Consider the following 21,750-nt stretch of genomic DNA (forward strand, 5'->3'; position numbering starts at 1 on the left):
GCGCAAACCGAAATCCCCAGCGACTTCAGCCGATGAAAGATGCGATGACACCTGAGAAACCTCCTATTAATCAATCAATCAATCGTTTCCTTGGAGGAATTTAAAAATGGTGAAGCTTTAATCATCTCACCCCTCTGAAATGGTAGTTACCAACGTTTGATTTTATTATCTTTAAGAGATGGGAAGAGTCTTCTTTTTGGAAGAACCGAGAAACTTTTTTCTCAAAAAAAGTTTTTTTACATTTTCATAGGATCGTCGTTACTTATCCTTATCTAAAGCTCGAACCAGAGGTCTTTCCTCAGAAACGTGAAAAAAGGCGAAAATTTAAATTAGTCCCATCTTCTGAAAAGCCTTTTACTCTAGAATTTAAATTTTCACAAGGAGAACTTTTATCTTGCCAGAACTCTTGATTCAACAGCTCTATGTGTATAGATGTAGATAAATCATTTCCAAAGCCGAGTTCCCTACACATTTTTGACACCTCTCTGAAAAATACTGATTGGATGTTCCGTATAGTTGAATACAACATAAGTACGTTGAAGATGCGTTGGCGATCGATATTCGAAGGCTTATATCTCGTATTTGCGATTGCATCAGAAGCCATGCAAAGGTCTTGTCCACTAGAGAATACCAAAAAGTTTAGAGAAAGTACTACAAACTGACTAAAAAGTTTGTCAGAAAGTTCACCGATCATCCGCCATTAGTGGACAATCTTCGCTCTTTGTTGATTTCTAAAACGATTGTTCCAGCTTTGTGCTTTTTTCAGATCCTCTTTTTGTTCTGCCATGAGCTTCTCCAGAAAAGCATACTCCACCTCCATTGTCTGATAACTCCAACTTAAGTCCTCCAGCCGCTGGATAATATCGACGTACCAATGGTTCTTAAGAGGGCTGTCATGGCGCGAGTTTAGGGTTGGAAACTCCGATGGAGAGAGAACCATTTTCTCGTTGTTTACAAATTGATGTAGTGTAGAATTTACGCCATCGGTGGCCATGGTTTCCTATGAAATAAGAAATTCATAGTGAGGCGACTTTTGCGAAAATTCTTGTTTGTCTTTTATGGTGTCTGTCAGTCAATTGGTTAGCAAGACAGTCAATCAGTCAGTTAGTTGATCAGTTAGTCAATCAGTCTATATGCATTTAGTCAGTCTACATGCATTTCCCATGCATGCGTCATAGCAGTGTTTATTATGCATAAGGATTTTACTTCACTGTAACTGCAGCTTAAATCTATAATGAAAGCAAAGCGTTTGTTCCTAAGTGTGAAACTTGTCTGTATTCGCATTGAATATTACTTAGTTATCCTGCATACTATTAGTAAACGTTTCAGACGCATAAACTTAATATACTCAAAGAGCGAACTGACATGGATTCTTGAAGCTTTTGTGAAACGTTTCGTAATTCATGGCTATAATTTTTTACTAGAACTTGCCAAGATGAAAACGCGTATTTATATTGATTTGTTTCAGCCGACAACATACATAATCAAAGGATAATTGCCTCTAATTTAGACAGAAAACCACAAAAAAAGACTGTACTAATGAAGGCAATTAATGTACCGTTGTTTAACATCAACAAGTCAAAAAGTTTGGCAACAAATCACAACATAAGTACCTTTTAAGCGGAGTAAAAATCTAGGTCAGTTCTTCTTCATTAGAGAGAGCGTGAACAACTGGTTGAGTATCTGTGCTCAGTTTACGAAGTCTTGTTTATAGAGTACGTGGGCAGAACGCGTTAGCTGAAGTTCTTAACATTCTCGAGATTTTACATCGCGCCGTTCTTTTGTGTAAATTATTCTGAGAGTGAGTCAGTTCTTTGTTTCAAAAGCGCCTCTTTCAAATGTTTTCTTTTTTCTCGCAGTTGGCTTCCATTTGTGAGAGGGTACGTATGTTAACCCCTGCGGGTCTTAAACGACTCGACCTCCTTGAAGAGAAACATTGGAGCCTTGATTAAAATAGGATAAGAAAGCTGGTAAATTTTGAGCTTAGCCGTTGACGAAAGTGAGATGCTTTTGCTTTTTGTCGCATGTGTTGGTATTCAGGCCTTCCTGTCCCACGCTCGACAAAAAAAGCCAACGCACAAGAAAAAAAAAATAAGACGAAGAAAATATTTTTCAACTTTGACTCAGTTTTTATGGTTTGACTTCCAACGGGACTTAGACCATACAATCAGAGAAACACATAACCATCGTGTAATTATTTAGGTCTTCACCCTCCCAAATAAATCGTAGTCTGCCAAGCCAGTTATTGGGTTTTCCAGTTTTTCCGCGCTTTAGATCGTTTTCAGCCGAAACCTGCTTTCGAAACTGTGTTCTCATATGTGGCTTAAAACGTCTACACTCGATTGCAAAAACGTCGACACCTGAATAGCGTGATCCATAAATGATCAGATATATGGGCTTTATGAGAAATATTCGCACAGTTACATAATCAATAAACTGTTCTTTTTCCATTATTCATGAAAATCTTTGTTTATGATATTTCTTTACCACGTGCAACCACCTGTGGTTCTTACGCACAGGAGTATCCAAAAAGCCTTTGTGTCCCATCGTTCATTGCTAACGCTTTTTGGGCGTTTTTTTTTTTTGCAATCAGGTGCATGTAATTTTTTGAAATTCGATGGACTTCTGGATATTTATACTATTTAACCTTGCTTTCTATACTCTGTGAATCCGCCTAATTGTATGATAATGAGTCAAACGACAGTGTTACTTACATGAAAAGGTTTTCTTCGAACTTCACAGCTTTCCCTATTCGGAAACAAAGTCTCGTTTTGAAACCCGCTGATGTTTTGTTGTCGACCTCGCGGACTCAAGGAGTCATGCTTTTCCGGCGTCGAGGTCCTAGGTGTACCCTCCACGGGCTTTTTAGTCACTTGGCTCGATACTGACGAAGACAAGGTGTCTACCGAAGTACTTTTCTGCAGAGTGGTGACTGACGTGTTGTTTCCTTTCTGTTGAGGGCTTTTTTGTGAGCCAGGCATCTATAAATCAAACAGAAAACATGTAATCAGCATGTTACCTTCTGCGCTTCAGATTTAGATTTTGTGGTTCCCACGAGGCTGCTTTAAAAACAAGAAAAATCGAGGAGAACATTTCGCCTTTCCTCTTGTAGTTTCACCAGATACTGAATTGATCTTGTTCATTATTTTCAAAACTTCCCATTATTCTTCTGCGAACTCATAATTCTTCTGCAATGATGTCTAAATTCAGTCAGAAACTAGCTTTTCCTGTAAATCCGTTTATTACTGGATCTTCAAACTCTCATCCGTTTCTGTTAAGTAAGATTTTAGCCGCAATTTACAAATTACTTGAAAAATCATAACTAAAGAGCCAACAATTTAACTGTGCAGGCGAACTTTATATTAAAATTGACTTTTTTTTATCTAATATATCTTTAACCAAAGAGTTTTGGGGCAAAATCAGTACAGGGTTATCGAGAAATAATTATCAAACCTTTCTCAATTTGCATTTTAATGTACCAGTCAGGGGTATTCCCGCCCCAAAACAATATTGAATTTGAACTAATCTGTCGAGGTAAATGCTCTTCAGGTATCAATGTTGTCATCGATATTTCTAGTTTAGTTTGGGCTTCTCATTCAAGAACAATTATTTTTTTTAACATATCCCGTACAGTATAAAAAAAATTTCCCTTTCATTTTTCACCGACTTCTCTTCCATATGTTTGAGAGCAAATTTTCCAACAATAGAGAAATCTCATTTCACTTTTTTTTTTTTAAGTAATGCAGGTGCACCTTATTGTCATTCTTTTCAACAAGTATGTTCCTGCAGCGAAGACGTCGAGATGAATTTGTCGAAATTAACATAAATATTCAAAATGAAAAAAATAAAAATAAAACCTGGAAAATCGGGAAGTTTTGGTTGAGATTTTTGATCTCGTAGCAGTTTGATTTGGCACATGCTTTGTTTTTGCCTTTCGCAACCAAACCATTATGAACAAATATTCCTCAGCATAAACAATTTGGACGTTTCTGGGATAATGGCTTGGGTAAACATTACAAAAAAACTACCTCCAACCAAAAATTTTGTCCAAACTGTCTGATGCATTACCAGTTATGTTGTAAATCAGATTGAAGATATTTATTCTCATTGTCTTCAAGCCTTTTTGTTAAGGAAAATATACTAGCTTTCTTTTCTCTGTTTTTTTAATTCAAGCGAAGTGTCGCAGGAAAATCAAAATAGCTACGGTTCAAATTATCGTGTTCCCTACCTTATCTGGATTTGTTTCTCGGCTCGTGTTTGTAGAGAGATGAATCTACAAGGCAACAAAAACTAAAAAATCAAATGAACTTCGTTATATCTAAAAAACTTAGCACAAATAGGGATCTGTTCCAAGAAGATGCTGCGCGTTTGAATGACTGTCATAAAGAACTACTGTTATATTCAACCTACCATCACTGCTGAGACATATGTAACCTGTTCTTCAGGAACAGATTTTAACGGCAATCCCACTGATCTAACTCGAGGAGTTTTAGATCTTGATGTGACATACTGCGAGCGATACATGTTCAGTGGGGGAAAATTAATCGAGATTGTATATAGATTTTGTCGGCGCACTCTTTCCTACAGCTGTTTCCGCGTGGTTTTGAGGACGTAAATTAATTCATAGTATGAATTATTAATCAACAAAAGACCCGCTGAAACAGAATTTTACGACTCAGCCTCCGATACGTACATCATAATACCCGCGATAATCGACAAAATTTATAGTTTCGAAAATTTGCATTGCATATTCGGAATTTAAACGCCTTGGATATTTAAAACTTGCAAAATTAAGTGTAAATTATCATGATATGTACATCATTTTTCTGCTAAGATAGGAATTTATTCTAATCTTTCAGTTTGGCTTACTATTTTGACTGCTCTAATCTTCTTTGTCTTTATGGTTACCAACAGGCAGCAGGATTTCGATGTCCACTGACAAATAGACGTGCATATTTTCGCACCAAAAGAAGGCTAATGCTTATTTATGAAAGATGCGAAAGTTGGAAATGCAAGGAATTCGTGATTTGATGTGCTAGGAAATGAGAAAAATACTCTTATAATTCAATGAGAGAAAGCAAAGGACGCAATCAAGCTTTTTTCTAATGATTCAATATCTATTTTTAAAAACATTACGGTTCTTTTAAGGGGCCAAGGATGTCTTTTTTCCTTCAACGTTTTTGTGACAAGTCTAAAATGTGTGTTTTTGGTCAGTATTTTGGTGTATTTCGTTATGTTATCTCTTCAGTCGGTGAGGTCCTGGAAAAGCAATACGGAAATAAAAAACAAAACAGGATTGGACGTCGCTAAGTGCTTCTATTCAGATCCTCGGTAACCTGACCATCTAGAAAATTTGGTATGGTTGACATTGGGTCATGAAAGCTTTCACTTGGCAACAATTTGCAAAATAATAATAATGATAATAAAATTAAAAAATGGAGAAGTAATTGGAAGTTCATATCTTTTTTTGTAAACTTTGTCCTGTTTACTAGGGATAGAACTCTAACGAACGAGACCCAATTAAACTGTTTTATTCCGCTCTCGTATTCGCTTATCATGACATCGGGTGTGTAAAAAGCTACTCTGCAAAATTTGTAAGAAATCACTCTCTTATATGATATTTTTTACATTGTGATTGGTTGTTGCCGAGTACTGATTTAAAAAGGTCATTCAAGGTTGCGTTAATTATGTAAACCATTCAATGTCCATAATGTTCGCACTCATCATCTGACATGTGTCACGCACGAATCAAAGTCTCCGACACTTTTACTTTTTAGAAAACAACTAAAGTAAATGGCCATGATACGCTGAAACGATGCCACAAGTTACTTGTCACAACAGTGCAAAAGAAAAACTGAAGGGCTTGCCAATAAACGGACTTTTAATTACGTCAAGTATTTCAAAATTTGGAAAATAACTCGTCATTTTGTGATACACGCCATATTGTTTCTTTTATCTTACACATGTCAATTAATTGATGCTAATTGCGGCCTAAAGATTTCAGCGGTTCAGAACAGCTTGCCGGGAAAGACATGGTCAGGCGAAAGTTTTGAGTGTATCAACTCGTGGTAGGCATGCCATCAAGAAAGAAATAGATTTAATCGCCATAAAATGAATTACGATACGAAATGATTATTAGAGGAAGAAAGAAAAACAAGAAAAAAAGAACGACTTCGATGGGCTATTGTCGACGGCTTGCCCAATACGCGTGATTTTTCAATTTTTCGGCGTGGATAACACGTTTGAAAACAAAAAGTTAATAAAATCGTCATCAAGGCCTTAACTTTTGTGTCGCAAAATGCCAGAAATTGAAGTAAAATTATAAGATCGGTATCAAATAGTCTTGATACGTTTAGTTTAAACCTATGATGTTAGAAGTTTAATGCTAGTGCTGCCTTTCGTTAACAGTTGATATGATGTTCATGCTTTTTCATGCGTAATAAAAACACCATTGTGGAAGTACTGAATTATAAATGTGGGTTAGATCTGGACTAAATGTCTTAAAAATTGTTTGCAATGTATTTTCTGATTGTGAGACCTTACCTAAAAATATTGTTGTGAAGTATTCTGTTCGTTACAAACAAGGAACGACTGCTGAAGGAAGCTAAACTAAAATATTTTCTTTTTGCACCATTGATAGTCCAGTTTCCGAAACACCAGTGAGCTCAATTTTTAAAGAACATATGATATATTTTACCAATGGTTTGTTGTAATAACTATATGTCATGGCTAACGAACCTCATTTTCAAATTGTTCATCGCTAGTAGCTGTGACATCGATATCCACAGCACCACCGGCCTGAGATGTGTTGTCTTCAAATTCAGTTTGTTGAACCATAGTTATGATAGATAGCGGCTGATCTGGAACTCTAGTTGAAAGGGAAGATGCCTTTTCTTAGCTCTCAAATGAGGGTCAGAACAATAATAATTTGAACTATTGCGACAGATTTTCATAGTATCGTACAAAACAGAACCGACGCTAACGGACTGCATTGTGAAATCCGATCATATCGTGCACGCAGACAATAGCTTTACAGGTGCAGTCTTTACCAATTGTTTGGATATCCCTTGAGAGGCTAGGCTGCTTTTGTTTTCCTCAATCGAGTTTTAATGCCTAAGTTGTCGAAAGGTTAAGACGTTGAAGCTTTGAATTGCCAAACAAAAGATAACAAAAGATTATGTCAACGTAGTATTACGAAAGGACATTTTTTCAACGTTATTTCACAATTCAAAGCATTATTTTAGTCATGTTTGTCGTGTTGTTGGAATTTAATGACTCGTATTTTGCCATCTCGTCCAGCAAAGGCCAACTCTTTTGCGAGCTGACAGAGTTCGGATTTTCACGTTTATGTAATTTGGGTGTTTTTTTTTCGCTCAAGGAGTATCACGATTGCAAATTGAAGCCCGTGTCTACCCTACCCAGTGTTACCTAAGGAACAGGAAGTAGGCGGCTAGGGAGGTGTTGCTGATCATTTATGTCTCTGTGATAAGCTGGATCCTACACGCATTTTTGATCGATTCTTGCCTCTGATCTATTGGAAGACAGATGCATAGATGACGTCACCCGGGATTGACAATAAAAAACAAACAGATTCCATGCGTGTTGCATTGGCTCTGTACAGCTACAGATCATAGGATTTGTCAAAATGTGGTTAGAATAACAGGCAGCGCCTCGAGTGCCACTTTTTTGTTCTTACCTCATCTGTGATCTATTACTGAACGGACCTACAACAATAGGGAGGTGCAGAATTCTGCTCTACCAATTTCGTCCTTGGAACAATTTTCCTTTCACTGGCGGGCCGCTCATTTGGGTTATTGAGTTGATGAGTTTTTTAAATACTTCTGATTAATTGGCCAAGTATTAACTGAAATGGTTGAGTGTCAATATGACAAACGGTTCAGCTTACTGCACTTTGGTTCGGTGACTTGACACAAACGGTTCAGAGTAGTGTGAAATGGCCAAAGTTATCGGCAAATGGTTAATCGTAAGCCGCTATGGTATAGTGTTACATCAACGAACTCACCGTAAAGTGAAATGATTTAACGTGACCCCAAATGGTTTAACGTGACGACAAATAGTTTAGTAAAACCCGAAATGGTTTAGTGTTACAGCAGATGGTTTACGCGGTAACCGCCAAAAAAAATGGACAAGTCTAGCTTGAAATGAACAGTCTATGTAGGGTCTTACGTCACAACCCTTACGTCATTCAGATCGAATTTGGCGCGAAATGCGCCAGAACGATCGCGTTAACGAGGTATTCGCCACTTCGTCCACTCGACGTTCAACACAGGAAGAAATTATTTCTGCAACCTCGTCTAATAGACTCAGCGGACCTCATTCCGGTAATAATATTTTTTCGGTTGCCTTTTTTCGTTTGCAAGCGAATAAATTTATACCCTCATCATCAGCTGCAATATCAGTAAGTAAATGATATTTCGGATGAAACCGTTTTTATCGAGCAGCTAAACGCTCAGCAGCTTAATAATCAGTTAGTGATAAGCTTATATTTCACAGTAATTTATTTTCAGATCGTTTCAAACCATACATTTGTTAATCTCTAATTTTTATAGTTTGTTAAAACTTAGTAAAGCCGCAAATATTAGAAATTTTATCTTGAGGTCATAAAATTTGTAATAGTTGCAGCTTAACTATGTTGGGAGTTCAAATTGCTATCAGCCAGTTTCAAATTTTTCTTTTGTTCTTTCCTGTTTCTTACAGGGAAAACTGCTTTTCTTTAAATGGAGAATTCTTACCATAGTTAGGCCTAACCATGGTAAGAAATCTCCATTTTACTACCACAAGATATAATAAAAATCTGAAACAAAAGGAATGGCAAAAATTCAAATAAAATGCATCATTTTTCGCGTGACGCGATAGCATACTTACTGTTTAGACATTCAGAACCATTGCTTGGAAACGTGATAAAGCGATTCATTGTTTTAAGACGACGAAAATACAATTAAGGGGCTTTGAAAAAAAAACTATAAAAACCATTAGTTAAAAACTACATAGTTAGAAATATTTTATAGCGAAAACTGCTGTACTTTAAATGGAGAATTCTTACCATGGTTACGCGTGACCATGGTAAGAATTCTCCATTTTACTACCTCAAGATAAAATAAAAACCTGACACAAAAGGAATGACAAAATACGGATAAAATGCATCATTCATTGGTAGGAATCGTGATCAAGTGATACATTTTTTTTACGGCGTAAACTAGCTGCTGTAACACTAAACCATCTCGAGTTTTATTACACTATTTGTCGTCACCTTAAACCATTTGACTTTACGGTGAGTACATTGATGCGATACTATACCATTGCGGCTTACTATTAGCCATTTGCCGATAACTTAAGCCATTTCACACTACTCTGAACCGTTTCTGCCAAGTCACAAAGTACGGTTAGCTGAACCGTTTGTCATTCGACACAGAACCATTTCAGTTAACTTGACTACTCGCGTTGTTATTGAATCAGTTCAACAAGGGTGGCTGCACAGCTTCTGAATTGTATAAACCATTTTTTGTTTGCATATTAGATTTCACCAAAGGCGACTTGTCCATTTGTATTTTAAATAAATCTCTTGAGGTAAGATAAACCGTTCTCCAACAGACAATTAGAACATTTCTGTTTATTACAGACCATTTATTATACCTGTATTTTTGGCGGTGACGGCCACCCCTACTAGAAGTAATTAAGGATGTTTCAACCTTTTTGTTTCAACCATATCATAACTGATTTATCGTTCATATAGGTATAAAAAATAACTACAAAGCAAGATTAACGAACTTTCGAGCAATCGAGCTCATGTTAACGAGAATATGAGCATGCGAGCAGTTGCAAAAATTTTGCGAGCACGAGCAAGCGAGCAAGCGAGCAAGCGCCGAGCAAGCGAGCACCTGTGTAATTTTTGCGAGCAATTCGAGCAAAGGCCAAATTTTGCGAGCACTTTTATTGAATGGGACCATTCGATACCCATTCGATACCCGTAAAAGTATTCCCACAAACGAAATTTATCAGCCTTTCTTTTTGAATTTAGTAAGAAGATCAAGCGGTCTTGTTTCTTCTTTTAAGTAGCCAAATCAGCTGTGTGAATATTAAATAAAGAGCTTGAAATTCAAGTTCTGCATCTTTTTATTGTTATTTAAAGGAGAATCTTGTCTAGAAGCATGTGGTTTACTCATTACTGAAATTTTTTTATTGTTTACAGAGGGTGACTGAATGCTATTAAAATGATCAATAAAAATAGAAATAGCAGTAAATATCCTATACGATAAGCGTCTCTGAAAGAAGATGCTGCAGAGGAAACTGAAACATTTCCCAGATTAATGATTTGTTAAGCAGGAGTTTCCTTGCTCGAATTCTCGTTGAGAAGATTCGTAAATAACCTAATTACATCAGCTTATGTAGTCTTCCTTAAGTGTTTAACATTTAGTTTTGGCACATCAGGGTTTTTACTTACTCAAGGTTGCCTTTACCGATGACAGTTTATCATGCAAAAAAATTTACCCACGTGCGAAATTTCAGCCTTTAATGATAGTATCTTTGAAAGTTGAAGCAAGTATTTACAGAATTGACATTTTCTGAGATTACGACAGCGAGAGATTTTTGTTTACAATCTCCTGATAACTGCTCATGCACTCACAGATGGCCAAAATTGTCTCTAGCTTTAAATTAAACTGAAATTTCTCTATTGCTGGGATTCTTTTACTACGATTCTTTTTAAATTTTCAAATCGCTTACACTTTTGATAACCGTATGGCGGAGCGAAAAACAAAAACAACGCTTCACAAGCACACAAGAGATTTGAAATCTGTGACTTCAATGATGTAATTTTGGTATAAAAAGACAACGAAGAAGCGCATTTCGAATTAGCTTCCACGTTGCCTTTGAAAGCGGTGTTTTATGATCGCGAGTCACTCGAATGATGCTGATAAAATGGTGTTCAATTTTGTCTGTGCTGTAAAACAAAGCATAACAAAAAGATCGAAATTAAAAATAATTTAAGCATGAAGGACAACATTTTTAAAGCGTTTTAAGAGAGTGAAACACAGCTCCATTGTTGTCTCCCATGGAGTCACAAAGGTTATTTTGTAAGTGCAGAATCTTAAGCAGCGTCCTTTACTACGTTCGATAGCAATAACTCGCTATCAGTGAAAGACCGAAAACGAAGATAAAATGAACGTCCTCATGAACAAGACAAAACAAAAACTGAAGAAAAAAGTTGAAAAGACGCCAAATAAACAACAGAGAACAAAGCAAAGCTGAATTGGTTAACCAAAAAACTTCCATTATCATACAAGATATCTGATACGGTCGAATTCATTTATTGACCAGGCGTTTTTTACGCTCGAACTCCTTCGTTCCTTTGTATTCTATAGCATAAAAATAGTTCTTAATTTTAGAAATTTCAAGTCATTGCTAAAGAGAAATAAAATTCAGCGTTCAAAATTGATGGTGGAGCTATTGTAAGCTGAATTCAAGGATCAAATGCGACGTTTGTGCCAACAGATATCGAGTGCGGCCGGAAGAGAGATGACGCTTGCATTCAGCCGTTTAAACAATAAGTGCTTAGCATATTTTTTTTTGTGAACAAGGCTTAGTTTTTATCGATGTTGATTCAAGGATTGCATTAATCTAGGACGAGTTTTGGTTTGCGTAATCCATAAACGATAGTCTTGAACTCATCAGATTTTCCGGAAACTACGAGTGCTTACTGTCATCTTTTGATCCATAATGGCCAATCGAGTCAGCTCTTGCCTTCAGGATCATAGACGCACTGACGACTTCAATGAACCCGAATTCTATAATTTCTTAAGCTTTTTTGTCAATTCATTGGTTTTTTTTTTAGTGACCAGTTGCTTGAAGACTAAATTTAGGAATGTAAAATATCCACAGGCAATCGAAGATTGCGTCGATTCGCACATACTCTTTGGTTAGGAATCGAAGACCAGGTCTGAGGTTGCGTAATTTTTCATTGATTTCGGTCGTTCAAGCCTCCGTGCGTGAAATACTCTTAGCAAAGTATTTGAATGTTCGAGGGCTTAGGTAAATAAAATTTTCATCCTACAGGTACGTTCTGTGACCAGTAGCTGGGCTTTGGCTTCTAAAGGTTTTTCAAATATATGAAGAAGTTTCCCCTTCAAATGTTACTCAGTGCAGTCATCCACTTCTCCCGTTTGTCAAAAGAAAAGAAATTGGCAGAAGTGATGGCGCTGGAGTTTTTTTTGCTAGATTTTGTGTTTACCAGGATCCTAACCACCGCTGATTCAATAGTTCTTTAATGAGGTCCCTAGGGGAACAATCCATTGTATTTAGGACGTCTATTTTGCATAAACAAAATAGATAAACTTCAGCGTGGCGTGTTGATGGTGTTGAATGTGAAAATAGCAAACAAATCAAGGCTATCGGTAGTTTTGTTATAAATATCTGTTACAAGACGCTGTTCTTGGAGGTAAGATTCTATGATACTTGTAAAAATCTTAACATCCATAGATCAGACTTTTTGGTCAAACAATCACGTGTTTCGAAGGTGCTTAATTTCAGAATTATATAACCCTTTTTGCTACCTTGTAAAAGTAACTTTATGGAGTGCTGTCAGCGTCATTTAGTTCAGTGTTCAATTGAACAAGTTTTTGATCATAACGTTTTCGCGAATTTATGAAAATATCTAAGATCTTTAAAGAGCGTCTTTAAAAGGCATTTAAAGGGCGTGAATTTCTGCTCTGTGATTACTTAATTCAATTGGCGTTTGTAAAGGTACATTGGTATTGCCAAATTTAGATTGTCAGTCTAAACGAATATGATTGAGTCGAACATTATTCGGTCAGACGTTGAAACATAACTCAACAATGCGGCCGTATAAACTGCTAAACGCCATAAAATAAATTGCATCTTAATTTGACCCCAATAACGCCACATACATATTCCTCAGTTTAATTATTATGACAACATAGATAGCAGAGTGTCTCTTAGATGGGCAAAAGAATACCGGAAAATTTCTAAGACGTACATTCAGCTGAAAATTACAATTCGCGAACATTGGCGGGATATGTCATGGTGAATGAGTCCTCTTAGCTTTAGGTGCTATATTCGTATGAATCAACCAACCATATCTAACCAATTTAACTTAAAAAGTCATTCCATAAAAAGTAAAAGATCAGGTCATTACTTTCAATGTTTACTACGTTTAGACGGAAGGAGTGTATTCGAAGCAACCAAATGGCGTAGAGCGATTTAAATTTTGAAACGATCTGTCAGAATAAGGGTCGTACATGTTAATTTCTGCAGTAAAGCATTCAAGCGTAAAAAAGTCACCGTTCGATTGTGACGCTTAACTGCTCTCTATGACGTTTCAAAAGATCGTCCTGTTCTGAGGCATTTTGTAATAACGATATATTTGGTAATAACCTACGCATTTTGTAACAACGTTTGCGGCATTTTGCATTAAATCGCACATTTTGAAGTATTATTTCAACATTTTGTATCAAAGGCGAGCTACTTAGTTGTCGCGGCATTTTGAGAGCGGTCTACGCAATTTCTAACAACCGGCATGACGTAAATTGTGGTAATATCAATTTTGTCACAAAAACATAAAGACAAATAAGGGAAAGATTGTTTCATTGAATTAGTGACGAGGTATGACTATTAGGCCTCTTTATTTTAGTCTAGTCAGATAGCAATGCTATAAGATTGATATATATGGCGTTTGTAAACAAAGGTCTTCCTTCACTCCTACTGAAATGGGCATCTCAAATGGTTATTGTCATCACTTCTTTGATTGGCAGATTGAGCTGAGTGAACTCAATAGGATTGTCTGCTTAAACTGCCCGATTCCAGGTGTCTGAATATAGCCAACTGGCTGATTACTCAGTTAGATTACAACTCCACGAATAATTAGAGAAAATTTAGACATCTGATGCACCAATCACGTTTGAGAAAATCGTAATGATTATGATTAATGAAGTACTCTGATTGATCTTATATATATTTTCATTTGGCCTTCATTTTTCCTTCGGGAAAATGCTTTATGATCCAGCTGAAAGGCCTTGAATAAACGTGATTGCCATTAATTGTAAAATCATTTGGCGCAGAAAAGAGTTAAGAAATTGGCTAGACAACATATTTGTGATTGACGTAAAAAAGGCATTTGATTTGAGACGATTAACAGGCAAAGCTTTTATCTTTTTTCGAACGGTTTACGCCAACTTCGCTACATTCCGGTTAGTTGTTTTAATTCTTTTACCAGTTGAGTGTAATACATTCTGTCTTTTTCTCGTCTTAATGTGTCTCCCCGCTTAATGTTTAAAATTTGTATATTTTTTAGAAGTACTTCACTTTCTTATTATGATATATAATCACCTTCTCGAAATGGGTCACTCATTAGTTCACGCACTATCTACTCATGCACCGACAAGTATCAATTAGCGCTTGTTTATTTATCTGCGGTTGTTTATGCAAAAATATTTGAAATCTTTTCATTTTCCTTGCTTTCGTTTATGCAAGAGCAGTAAATTCCCCAATAGAGCACTCGATTCACTGCACATTGGATCTGGTTATGTAAACAAATTGTTGGTAGCGGAACCCAAGCTTTCCATACAAGTAGGTTTTTCTTTTCAAATAAAACGGATCGGACTTTAGCGTTAAAATACAAGCCTCCCTTCTATTGATCACAACAATAGAAGTTTCGATAAAGATTTGCGCCTAATTAATAGGATCAACTTAACAATGGTAACTGAACTGAGTGGAGTGCAGTTTGCATAGGTTATCAAATGATTTCGAGTGCAATTTGAAATAAATAAGCACGAGTAAATGTTTTCGAAGACTAACAAAATTGCACGAACCCGTAGGGCTCGTGCAATTTCTTTGTCTTTGAAAAAATTTACAAATGTTTATTTATTCCAAATTGCACTCGAAATCATGTGACTACGTATTAATAGTATACATGAAAAAATACGAGATAAGTTATCATAATTATGCAGGAGCAAAGTGCGCCCATCGAGTGCAAAGATAATCTGTTCATACCCTGCAAGTGACATTGTGCGTTCGGTCAAAACAACCGCGTACGATCAAAACAATTCTACAATGATATTTTCACATCTTTAAGGCGCAAAAACGTTCAAAGTCCGGCTAAACAGTGAAAGGAATTGTTCAGTCTGAATTAACCCCCTTCTGCATTGAATTACCTAAAAACTGCATTTACCTTAACCAAGCAGAACTGAGTATTTTTTTTTTATGTATCTCATTAGGTCTGAAATCATAGGCGTGACTTGAAATCACAAATATGATTTTAGACCAAAATTGCACTTCACTCAGTTCAATTAACACTCTATTACATCGACCGTGAAATAGAAAAATACAGTCTCTGAAATACAGGTTTTTTTGGTCTGTATAAAACTTTTACTGATCCAGTAGTGAGCTGGTTTGTAGAAATTTGCAAAATCTATCTCTCTGTAATTTTTCTGCAATTTTATTGATTACTCTAAAAAAGCCTCCAAATCGGTTTATTTATTGTGTTTTGTTAAAGCTTCCTCATTAACTGGGAAAATGATGTAACTTAGAGCAAAAAATGGAGCGATTCGAGAATAAATCGCACTGATGAGAGCCAATCAGACTGCAAAGGTCACAAGTGATTTCAAAATGGATGTAAAAAATCCGGAAAATTATTAAGCAAAGTCTAAAAATTTTTCAGATCAATAGCATAGGATTTGAAAATAAACCGGTTCTTCAAAATTCTGCCGCTCGTTTTATTTTTTATTTGCTTCTTGTAATCAGGAATTGTTTCATAGAACCGATTGTATACATAATGTAATAGGACTGAGTGGAGTCCAATTCGGTCTGTAATCATAGAGTGACTAACAAAATCGGAGGACCGTGAAGTGGGAGTTCGATTTGTTTATCACGAATATGATTATGGACAGAATTGGCCGACAAGAAATCTTGTTACCAATTAATCATGATCATTTCAATTTCCGAAAAAAAAAACAACTACACCTAGAACAAATATCTCCAGTGGAGACAATGTCTTTAATTAAAAATTCCTCCATTTTGGAAATTGCCTAGTTTTTCTTCGGATAAGTGGTTTTTGCTTTTGTTATTATGATCAATTCTGTGACTGGTGCATTTAGCTGAGTGAACCTAGTATGATTGGCTACTTCAACTGTCAAATAACAGGTGTCCGATTACAACTGTACAGAATGATTAGTGAAAAATAAAGCTGCGAATGCACCAATAAGAATTGAGAAATTTGTGATGGTTATGATTATTAAGGAAATTGATTTTCTTCACACAGAAATTCTGGCTTAAGCAAAGAAGGTATGGTTTACCAAGAGAATTATGGCTCCGTATCTGTTCTGCAATCAGCAGGGACAGGAAAAGATAACCGATCACTGCATGACAAGAAATCTTGGGATATCTTGGGAACATTTATTGATGTTTTGTTTGTTTGCTTTTCTCACATCCAGTGTCTGAAAATATGGAAAGCCAAGGATATAAAAAACTCTCTACCGATGAAGTTGAGGAATCCAGAGAGTCGTTTTTGTCTCTTCTCTTCTTCCATCAGATGAGTGATGTTTTCAAGACGGGCAACAAGCGAAATTTAGACGAGAAGGACTTTCTACCTCTTTCAGAAGAACATACTTCTTTCTCAACCACGAAAAAGCTTCAAAAGAAATGGAACAGTGAAATTACAAAGAGCCAAGAAAGTGGTAGAAGACCGAGACTTTGGAGAAGCATTATAAAAACTGTTACTTTTCGGGAAGTGGCTACTATTATTTTTGCAGAAGCTTTAAATTTTATAAACCGTATGATTCAGCCTCTGCTTCTTGCATATCTAATCTCAGCACTGACCTCAGATGATCACCACTACACTCTTATGACGTACGGAGTTGCCATAGCAATGGGCATTAGTCCTTTGATAGGCTCCTTTGGACTTCATCATCGGGCATATTGCAGCGAACTGTTTGGAATAAAAGTCAGCAGCGCCCTTAAAGGTCTCGTTTACATCAAGGTAAGCACCTGAGAGGACCTATTTCGCCTTTCTCTGTACAGTCACTTTGTTTGAGTAATGAAAAGTAACAGGAATGGGAGAGAACCAGAGGTGGAAATCTGTATACCCACCGAATCATGCACGTACTTCCAGGGTATATAATAGAATAGGCAACAACTGTACGAGACACGTAGGTAAGAAAGGAAAGCTGCGACAAGTAGGCGTTTAGCTAAGATGAATTACAACCTTCTTACTCTCCTAAGGATGGAAAATCCACGATAAGGACCGTTCCTCGGAACTTTAATTGCAAGAAAGTTTTCTATCTCTTTATAATCCGAGATAGTAATCTAATTGCTTGCTCGTAATTTCTTTAATTTCAGACTCTCCTTCTTAGCAAGGATACCTTGGTGAACGTTTCAACTGGTCGGGTGATTGACCTAATATCAAACGATGTTCAGAGGATGGTAGAAGCGCCCTATTGGTTTTTCCCCTTAGCTTATGTATGGCTGGACATTTTCTTAACTTCGTTTATCCTTGCCTTCTTTATTGGCTGGCAGGCCGTCTTGGGAGTGATTTTCTTATGTGTTCTTGTGCCATATTACGCCGAGCTTTCCAGTATGAACGCCCTAATGCGCCAGCGAACCGCAGCGGAGACTGATCAGCGACTTTCCCTGATAACTGAAGTGGTTTCTGGGATCCGCACGATAAAAGCATTTGCGTGTGAGAATGGTTATCGCGAGAAAATACGGAGCAAAAGGAGGTACTGGGAATCATTGTAAAATCATTATTAAAACTGCTTCGAACTTTATCCTTTCGTTTCAACGCAATCTGAATATTGAGCTTAACTAAAAAGTTCAAAAACTATGATTTTTGGATATTTTCCTTGCTTCGAAATAGAATACAGCACATGTTTGACTTACAATGGATATAGAAAAGATATCACTCAGAGTTATTTGTAAACACAGACCAACCCTCACTCATAGATAAAACGCATTGATAGCAACATTACACCCCTCCTCGGTGGGTAACCATCGCAAATCCTCTTTTTCTTAACTGATTTGTGCGGCCGAGACATTCGAAAATAGTTAACGCTAAATTATGCAGAGTTTCTTTGACTCGACCATAGAGTGTCTTTTTTTTTTTACCGATAGACATCTTCAGAAATGCTCCTGTGTCAGCTCATTTCTATCTAGTGCCGCTTTCCAATCAAAAGTTGGCGCGTTAGGCCCGGTTTGTTCATCAAAATATACATTTTCGCTAACATACGTCAATCATTTGTATTAACATGGAGCATCCTTACATTTTACTTACAGAAAAGAAATTGGCATCATACGAAAGAACACTACAGTGCTGTCTTGCATTGCTACTCTGGAGTACACTGCTGCCCCAATAGCGACCCTGCTGTCTGTCATCTCTCTCATGTTAACTGGTCAGCCTCTTACGCCCAGTGTGGTCTTCCTGATCCTTTCTTACATTAACGTCCTCAAGCGAAGTGTCTGTACTGATTTAGCCCAAGGTTTCTTGAAAACGTATGAAGCTTACGTCTCCCTCAGTAGGATAGAAGACTACCTTCTTCTTGAAAACCTGCCTTTGAGTTCTTCTAACAGGTTCTCTAAGAAGAAAGGGGATGTAGAAAAAAGCTCAGTCATTATGGGGAACCCGCAGAATAGTTTAATGGATTTCACAGAAGCCATGTATGATAAAAAAAGTGATAGCCAAAATGACCGTGAAACACAGGAAAATTTGCGTGTTTCGAGTTTAACGCACAAACAAACGAAAAGGAAGGATACATTCATATTACAAGATGTGGAGTTCGACACCACGCTAAAGAGTTTCACAGTGGTCACTGGAGTAGTTGGCAGCGGAAAATCTACTCTACTCGCGGCAATCGCTGGCGAGTTGTCAAACGTGAGTGGAACAATTTCTTTTGGTGGAACGTTCGTCTATGTACCCCAGAAAGCTTGGATCTTCTCTGGAACTATTAGAGAAAACATTTTATTCGGTCAGCCTTACGATGAGATCAGGTACGCTAGGACAACCGAGGTTTGTGCCCTTGTAGAAGACATTGGGAGGTTTCCTAACGGTGACCAAACATTTGTCGGTGAGCGAGGTGCCACTCTGAGTGGAGGTCAGCGCGCAAGAATTAGTTTGGCGCGGGCGATATACCTAGATGTAGATCTGTATTTGTTAGATGATCCTCTAAGTGCAGTGGATTTGAAAGTTGGCCAACATATCATGAAAAACTGCATCATGGGGCTGTTAGGAAACAAAACACGATTGATAGCTGCTCACCAAGAGGAACACTTAAAAGAAGCCGACCAAGTGATTGTGCTGTACCGAGGTAAATTACTTGGAAAGGGTAAATTTTCCGAGCTTCAAGAAAGATGCATTCTAAATGGCGGCACTGTTACACAGTTCCACAATGATCCGAAAGAACTAAAGTCTGACAGCGCTAACATGGAAAAGAGCAAAAAGGGAGAGGAAGGAATGGTACAACTAACCAATAGAGGAAAGGATATGGAGATTTCTGAGGAAGGTCGCTTTAGTGGAAATGTGTCATCTAAGCTGTACTGGAGCTACTTTAGAAGCGGAATTAGTACCCTACCGATCATTGCAACAATTTGTTTTTTTCTTGTTGCCCAGGGTAAGCCAGTTCAGTCAGTTTTGTCTTTCGAAAAAGCAAGCTCATGTTTATTGAGGAGTGTAGCCTTGTACCTATCCTTCTTAGAAGGCAAAAGATGTATTGTGATTAAGTAAATATTAAAAATTATTTTCTTAAAAAGCCATTTCGATGCCAATAGAGAATGCATTACATCAACACTACTCGATCTGGCTTCAAACGATTCTCCCATTTTCTTTCCCAGGAATTCTTGTGGCTCCAAATGTGTGGCTGGCGTTTTTGGTGAAGAGACCACTAGGGGAGCAGCGATACAAGAGCACACTTATCATTTATGGTTGTTTAGTTTTTGCGTCCGTCATTTTTATCTACGTAAGAGCAGCTGTGTTCTTGTTAGTGAGCTTAAAATGTACTGAAAGACTTCATGACAATATGGTGATAGCTGTCCTACGAGCGCCAGTTCTTTTCTTTGATTCTAATCCCTTGGGTAGAATTCTCAACAGATTCTCCGAGGACATCGGATGCATGGATGAAATACTTCCCCAAAAGTTTCTACTTTCGATACAGCTGTCGCTGCTACTTTTGACCACGTTTACTCTACCAATCGTCGCAAATCCTTGGCTTCTGATCGTCTTTTTACCGGTTGCTGTCCTGGTCGGTTTTATCACGAGATATTACCTTAAGACATCTAGAGACTTGAAAAGATTAGAGGTAGCATCTCGTAGTCCGGTCTTGTCTCATTTAGCGGAAACTATGAATGGCCTGGATACTATTAGAACAAGAAGCAGACAGAGAGCTTTTGAGGAAAAGTTTCACAGGTACATGTTTGATATTTTTGGTACATGTTGCAGATACATTTCAGATATTCATGTCAGTCTTGTCGAGCAATGGAACGGGGGAACAGTGCGCCTAAGTCTTAGGATAGGAGCCACGTGCAGTGAGGTTTTCTTTTCAAAAACATAACAAGTGATAAAAATGAAATGAAGATTTAAAAAAAATGAATAGACAGAAAAATTGTATAGTATAGACTTAAAAAAACATACCATAAAAGCTAAAAAGATAAAAACCCGGCGGATAAATGACATCCTGCGGGCGCAGATAAGCAAAATTCCCTCCATAAGACATTTCAAACTATTAGCTAAATAAATTGTACTCCCGTAAAGTTTGATTTTTTTGTTCCTGATTTTTTTAGCTCGCTTCCAATTTCATCTTATGCATACGTTATCTCTCAGATCGTTTGAATTAACATTGCCGAGCTAAAGAGGGTAGGACGCACTGAAATTTGATTCACACGCGAAAAAGCCGATTTGAACCAAACTTTGTATGCATTAGGGATAGGGAGATATTATTGATATTATTATTAGTATTATAATTATCACTAACTTTGTTATTATAACGAAAAAAACTACAGCACTATTAATATCATTTAAATTTTCAGCCATTGAAATGGTTTGCTGGTAGTGGTTAACTTCAAAAATTTTTTTCCCCAAAGGCATCAAGATCTCCACAATCAGGCTGGTGTCACGTGGAAACAAGGCGCGAGATGGCTTTGTGTCCGCCTGAGTCTTCTGTCCTGCCTATTAGTGACCGTAGTGGCTCTCGCATCGATATTGATGTCACAGGATGCCGGTGAGTAAAACTGTTTACTTTTGGTCTCGCAGGAAACCAGGTGTCAAAACTTGGTCCACGTTCCATGATTCTTTTGAATCATAAAATTCCACGTGCACATTGTATTACCAGCCTCCTTTGTGAAAGATTTTTTTGAAGAAAAAATGGATGTTATCTCATGGATAACTAGTTTACCTAGGTTTATGCTGTTGATAACAGAAGATAAGGCATAAACTGAAGAACGATGAGAAAACGACAAGCAACAATAACAACAGTATCCAGATTTTATATAAATGTGCGCCATAGCACCTCAAAAGCTAATCTTGTGTCACTACCCTAGGGACGCAGGCGGCTGACATTGATTGAGGACATATAGCACTAGTTGAACTATGCCTAAATTCGCACATAATTTTGATTGCTAAATTCAGTATATTCAATTCAAATCAAAATTGTAAGGAATGGTATGGAAAGAGATCCACTACCGCAATAATGGTGTTCAGGTCAAAGGCCTTTAGCAAGTATAGAGGCAGGTTTCCTT

At 37.2% G+C, this 21,750-nt stretch overlaps 2 protein-coding genes across 6 annotated transcripts in view; one reads left to right on the forward strand and one right to left on the reverse strand.

Moving 5' to 3' along the window:
- Positions 1-21,750, forward strand: part of LOC113677409 (ATP-binding cassette sub-family C member 4) — a 39,336-nt gene that overhangs the window by 15,285 nt on the left and 2,301 nt on the right. For 2 of the 4 annotated variants that reach the window (XM_089210425.1, XM_089210424.1), the window contains exons 2-6: positions 16,464-17,008; positions 17,368-17,747; positions 18,301-19,631; positions 19,852-20,422; positions 21,097-21,233. In XM_089210425.1, the coding sequence (XP_089066551.1) occupies positions 16,475-17,008; positions 17,368-17,747; positions 18,301-19,631; positions 19,852-20,422; positions 21,097-21,233 (2,953 nt within the window). In that variant the 5' untranslated portion in view covers positions 16,464-16,474. Of the gene's footprint in view, positions 1-9,105; positions 9,293-12,326; positions 12,455-16,463; positions 17,009-17,367; positions 17,748-18,300; positions 19,632-19,851; positions 20,423-21,096; positions 21,234-21,750 lie in introns of those variants that run through there. The other 2 variants (XM_089210423.1, XM_089210422.1) reach the window with 2 other exon arrangements.
- LOC113677410 (uncharacterized) lies at positions 91-7,002 on the reverse strand. 2 transcript variants are annotated; one of them, XM_027194216.2, is made up of 4 exons: positions 6,739-7,002; positions 4,229-4,273; positions 2,715-2,981; positions 91-1,000 (listed from the first exon to the last, which is right to left on the reverse strand). In XM_027194216.2, the coding sequence occupies exons 1-4, from the start codon at positions 6,835-6,837 to the stop codon at positions 701-703; spliced, it is 711 nt and encodes a 236-aa protein (XP_027050017.2). In that variant the 5' UTR covers positions 6,838-7,002; the 3' UTR covers positions 91-700. The 2 variants fall into 2 exon arrangements, with proteins under 2 accessions (XP_027050017.2, XP_027050016.2); XM_027194215.2 differs by lacking the exon at positions 6,739-7,002 and adding an exon at positions 4,411-4,623.

Source organism: Pocillopora damicornis, chromosome 6 (genome assembly GCF_964200805.1).
Source record: "Pocillopora damicornis chromosome 6, jaPocDami1.2, whole genome shotgun sequence".
Taxonomy (NCBI): domain Eukaryota; kingdom Metazoa; phylum Cnidaria; class Anthozoa; order Scleractinia; family Pocilloporidae; genus Pocillopora; species Pocillopora damicornis.

What these genes read in the sequence shown, in the direction of transcription:
- LOC113677410 (XM_027194215.2), bottom strand. Translation starts at nt 4,524, where the DNA reads ATGTATCGCTCGCAGTATGTCACATCAAGATCTAAAACTCCTCGAGTT. An exon ending in CATATGTCTCAGCAGTGATG is followed by an intron (nt 4,274 to 4,410) that starts GTAGGTTGAATA and finishes GTTGCCTTGTAG; the next exon opens with ATTCATCTCTCTACAAACAC. An exon ending in TTCGAAGAAAACCTTTTCAT is followed by an intron (nt 1,001 to 2,714) that starts GTAAGTAACACT and finishes CTTATTTCATAG; the next exon opens with GAAACCATGGCCACCGATGG.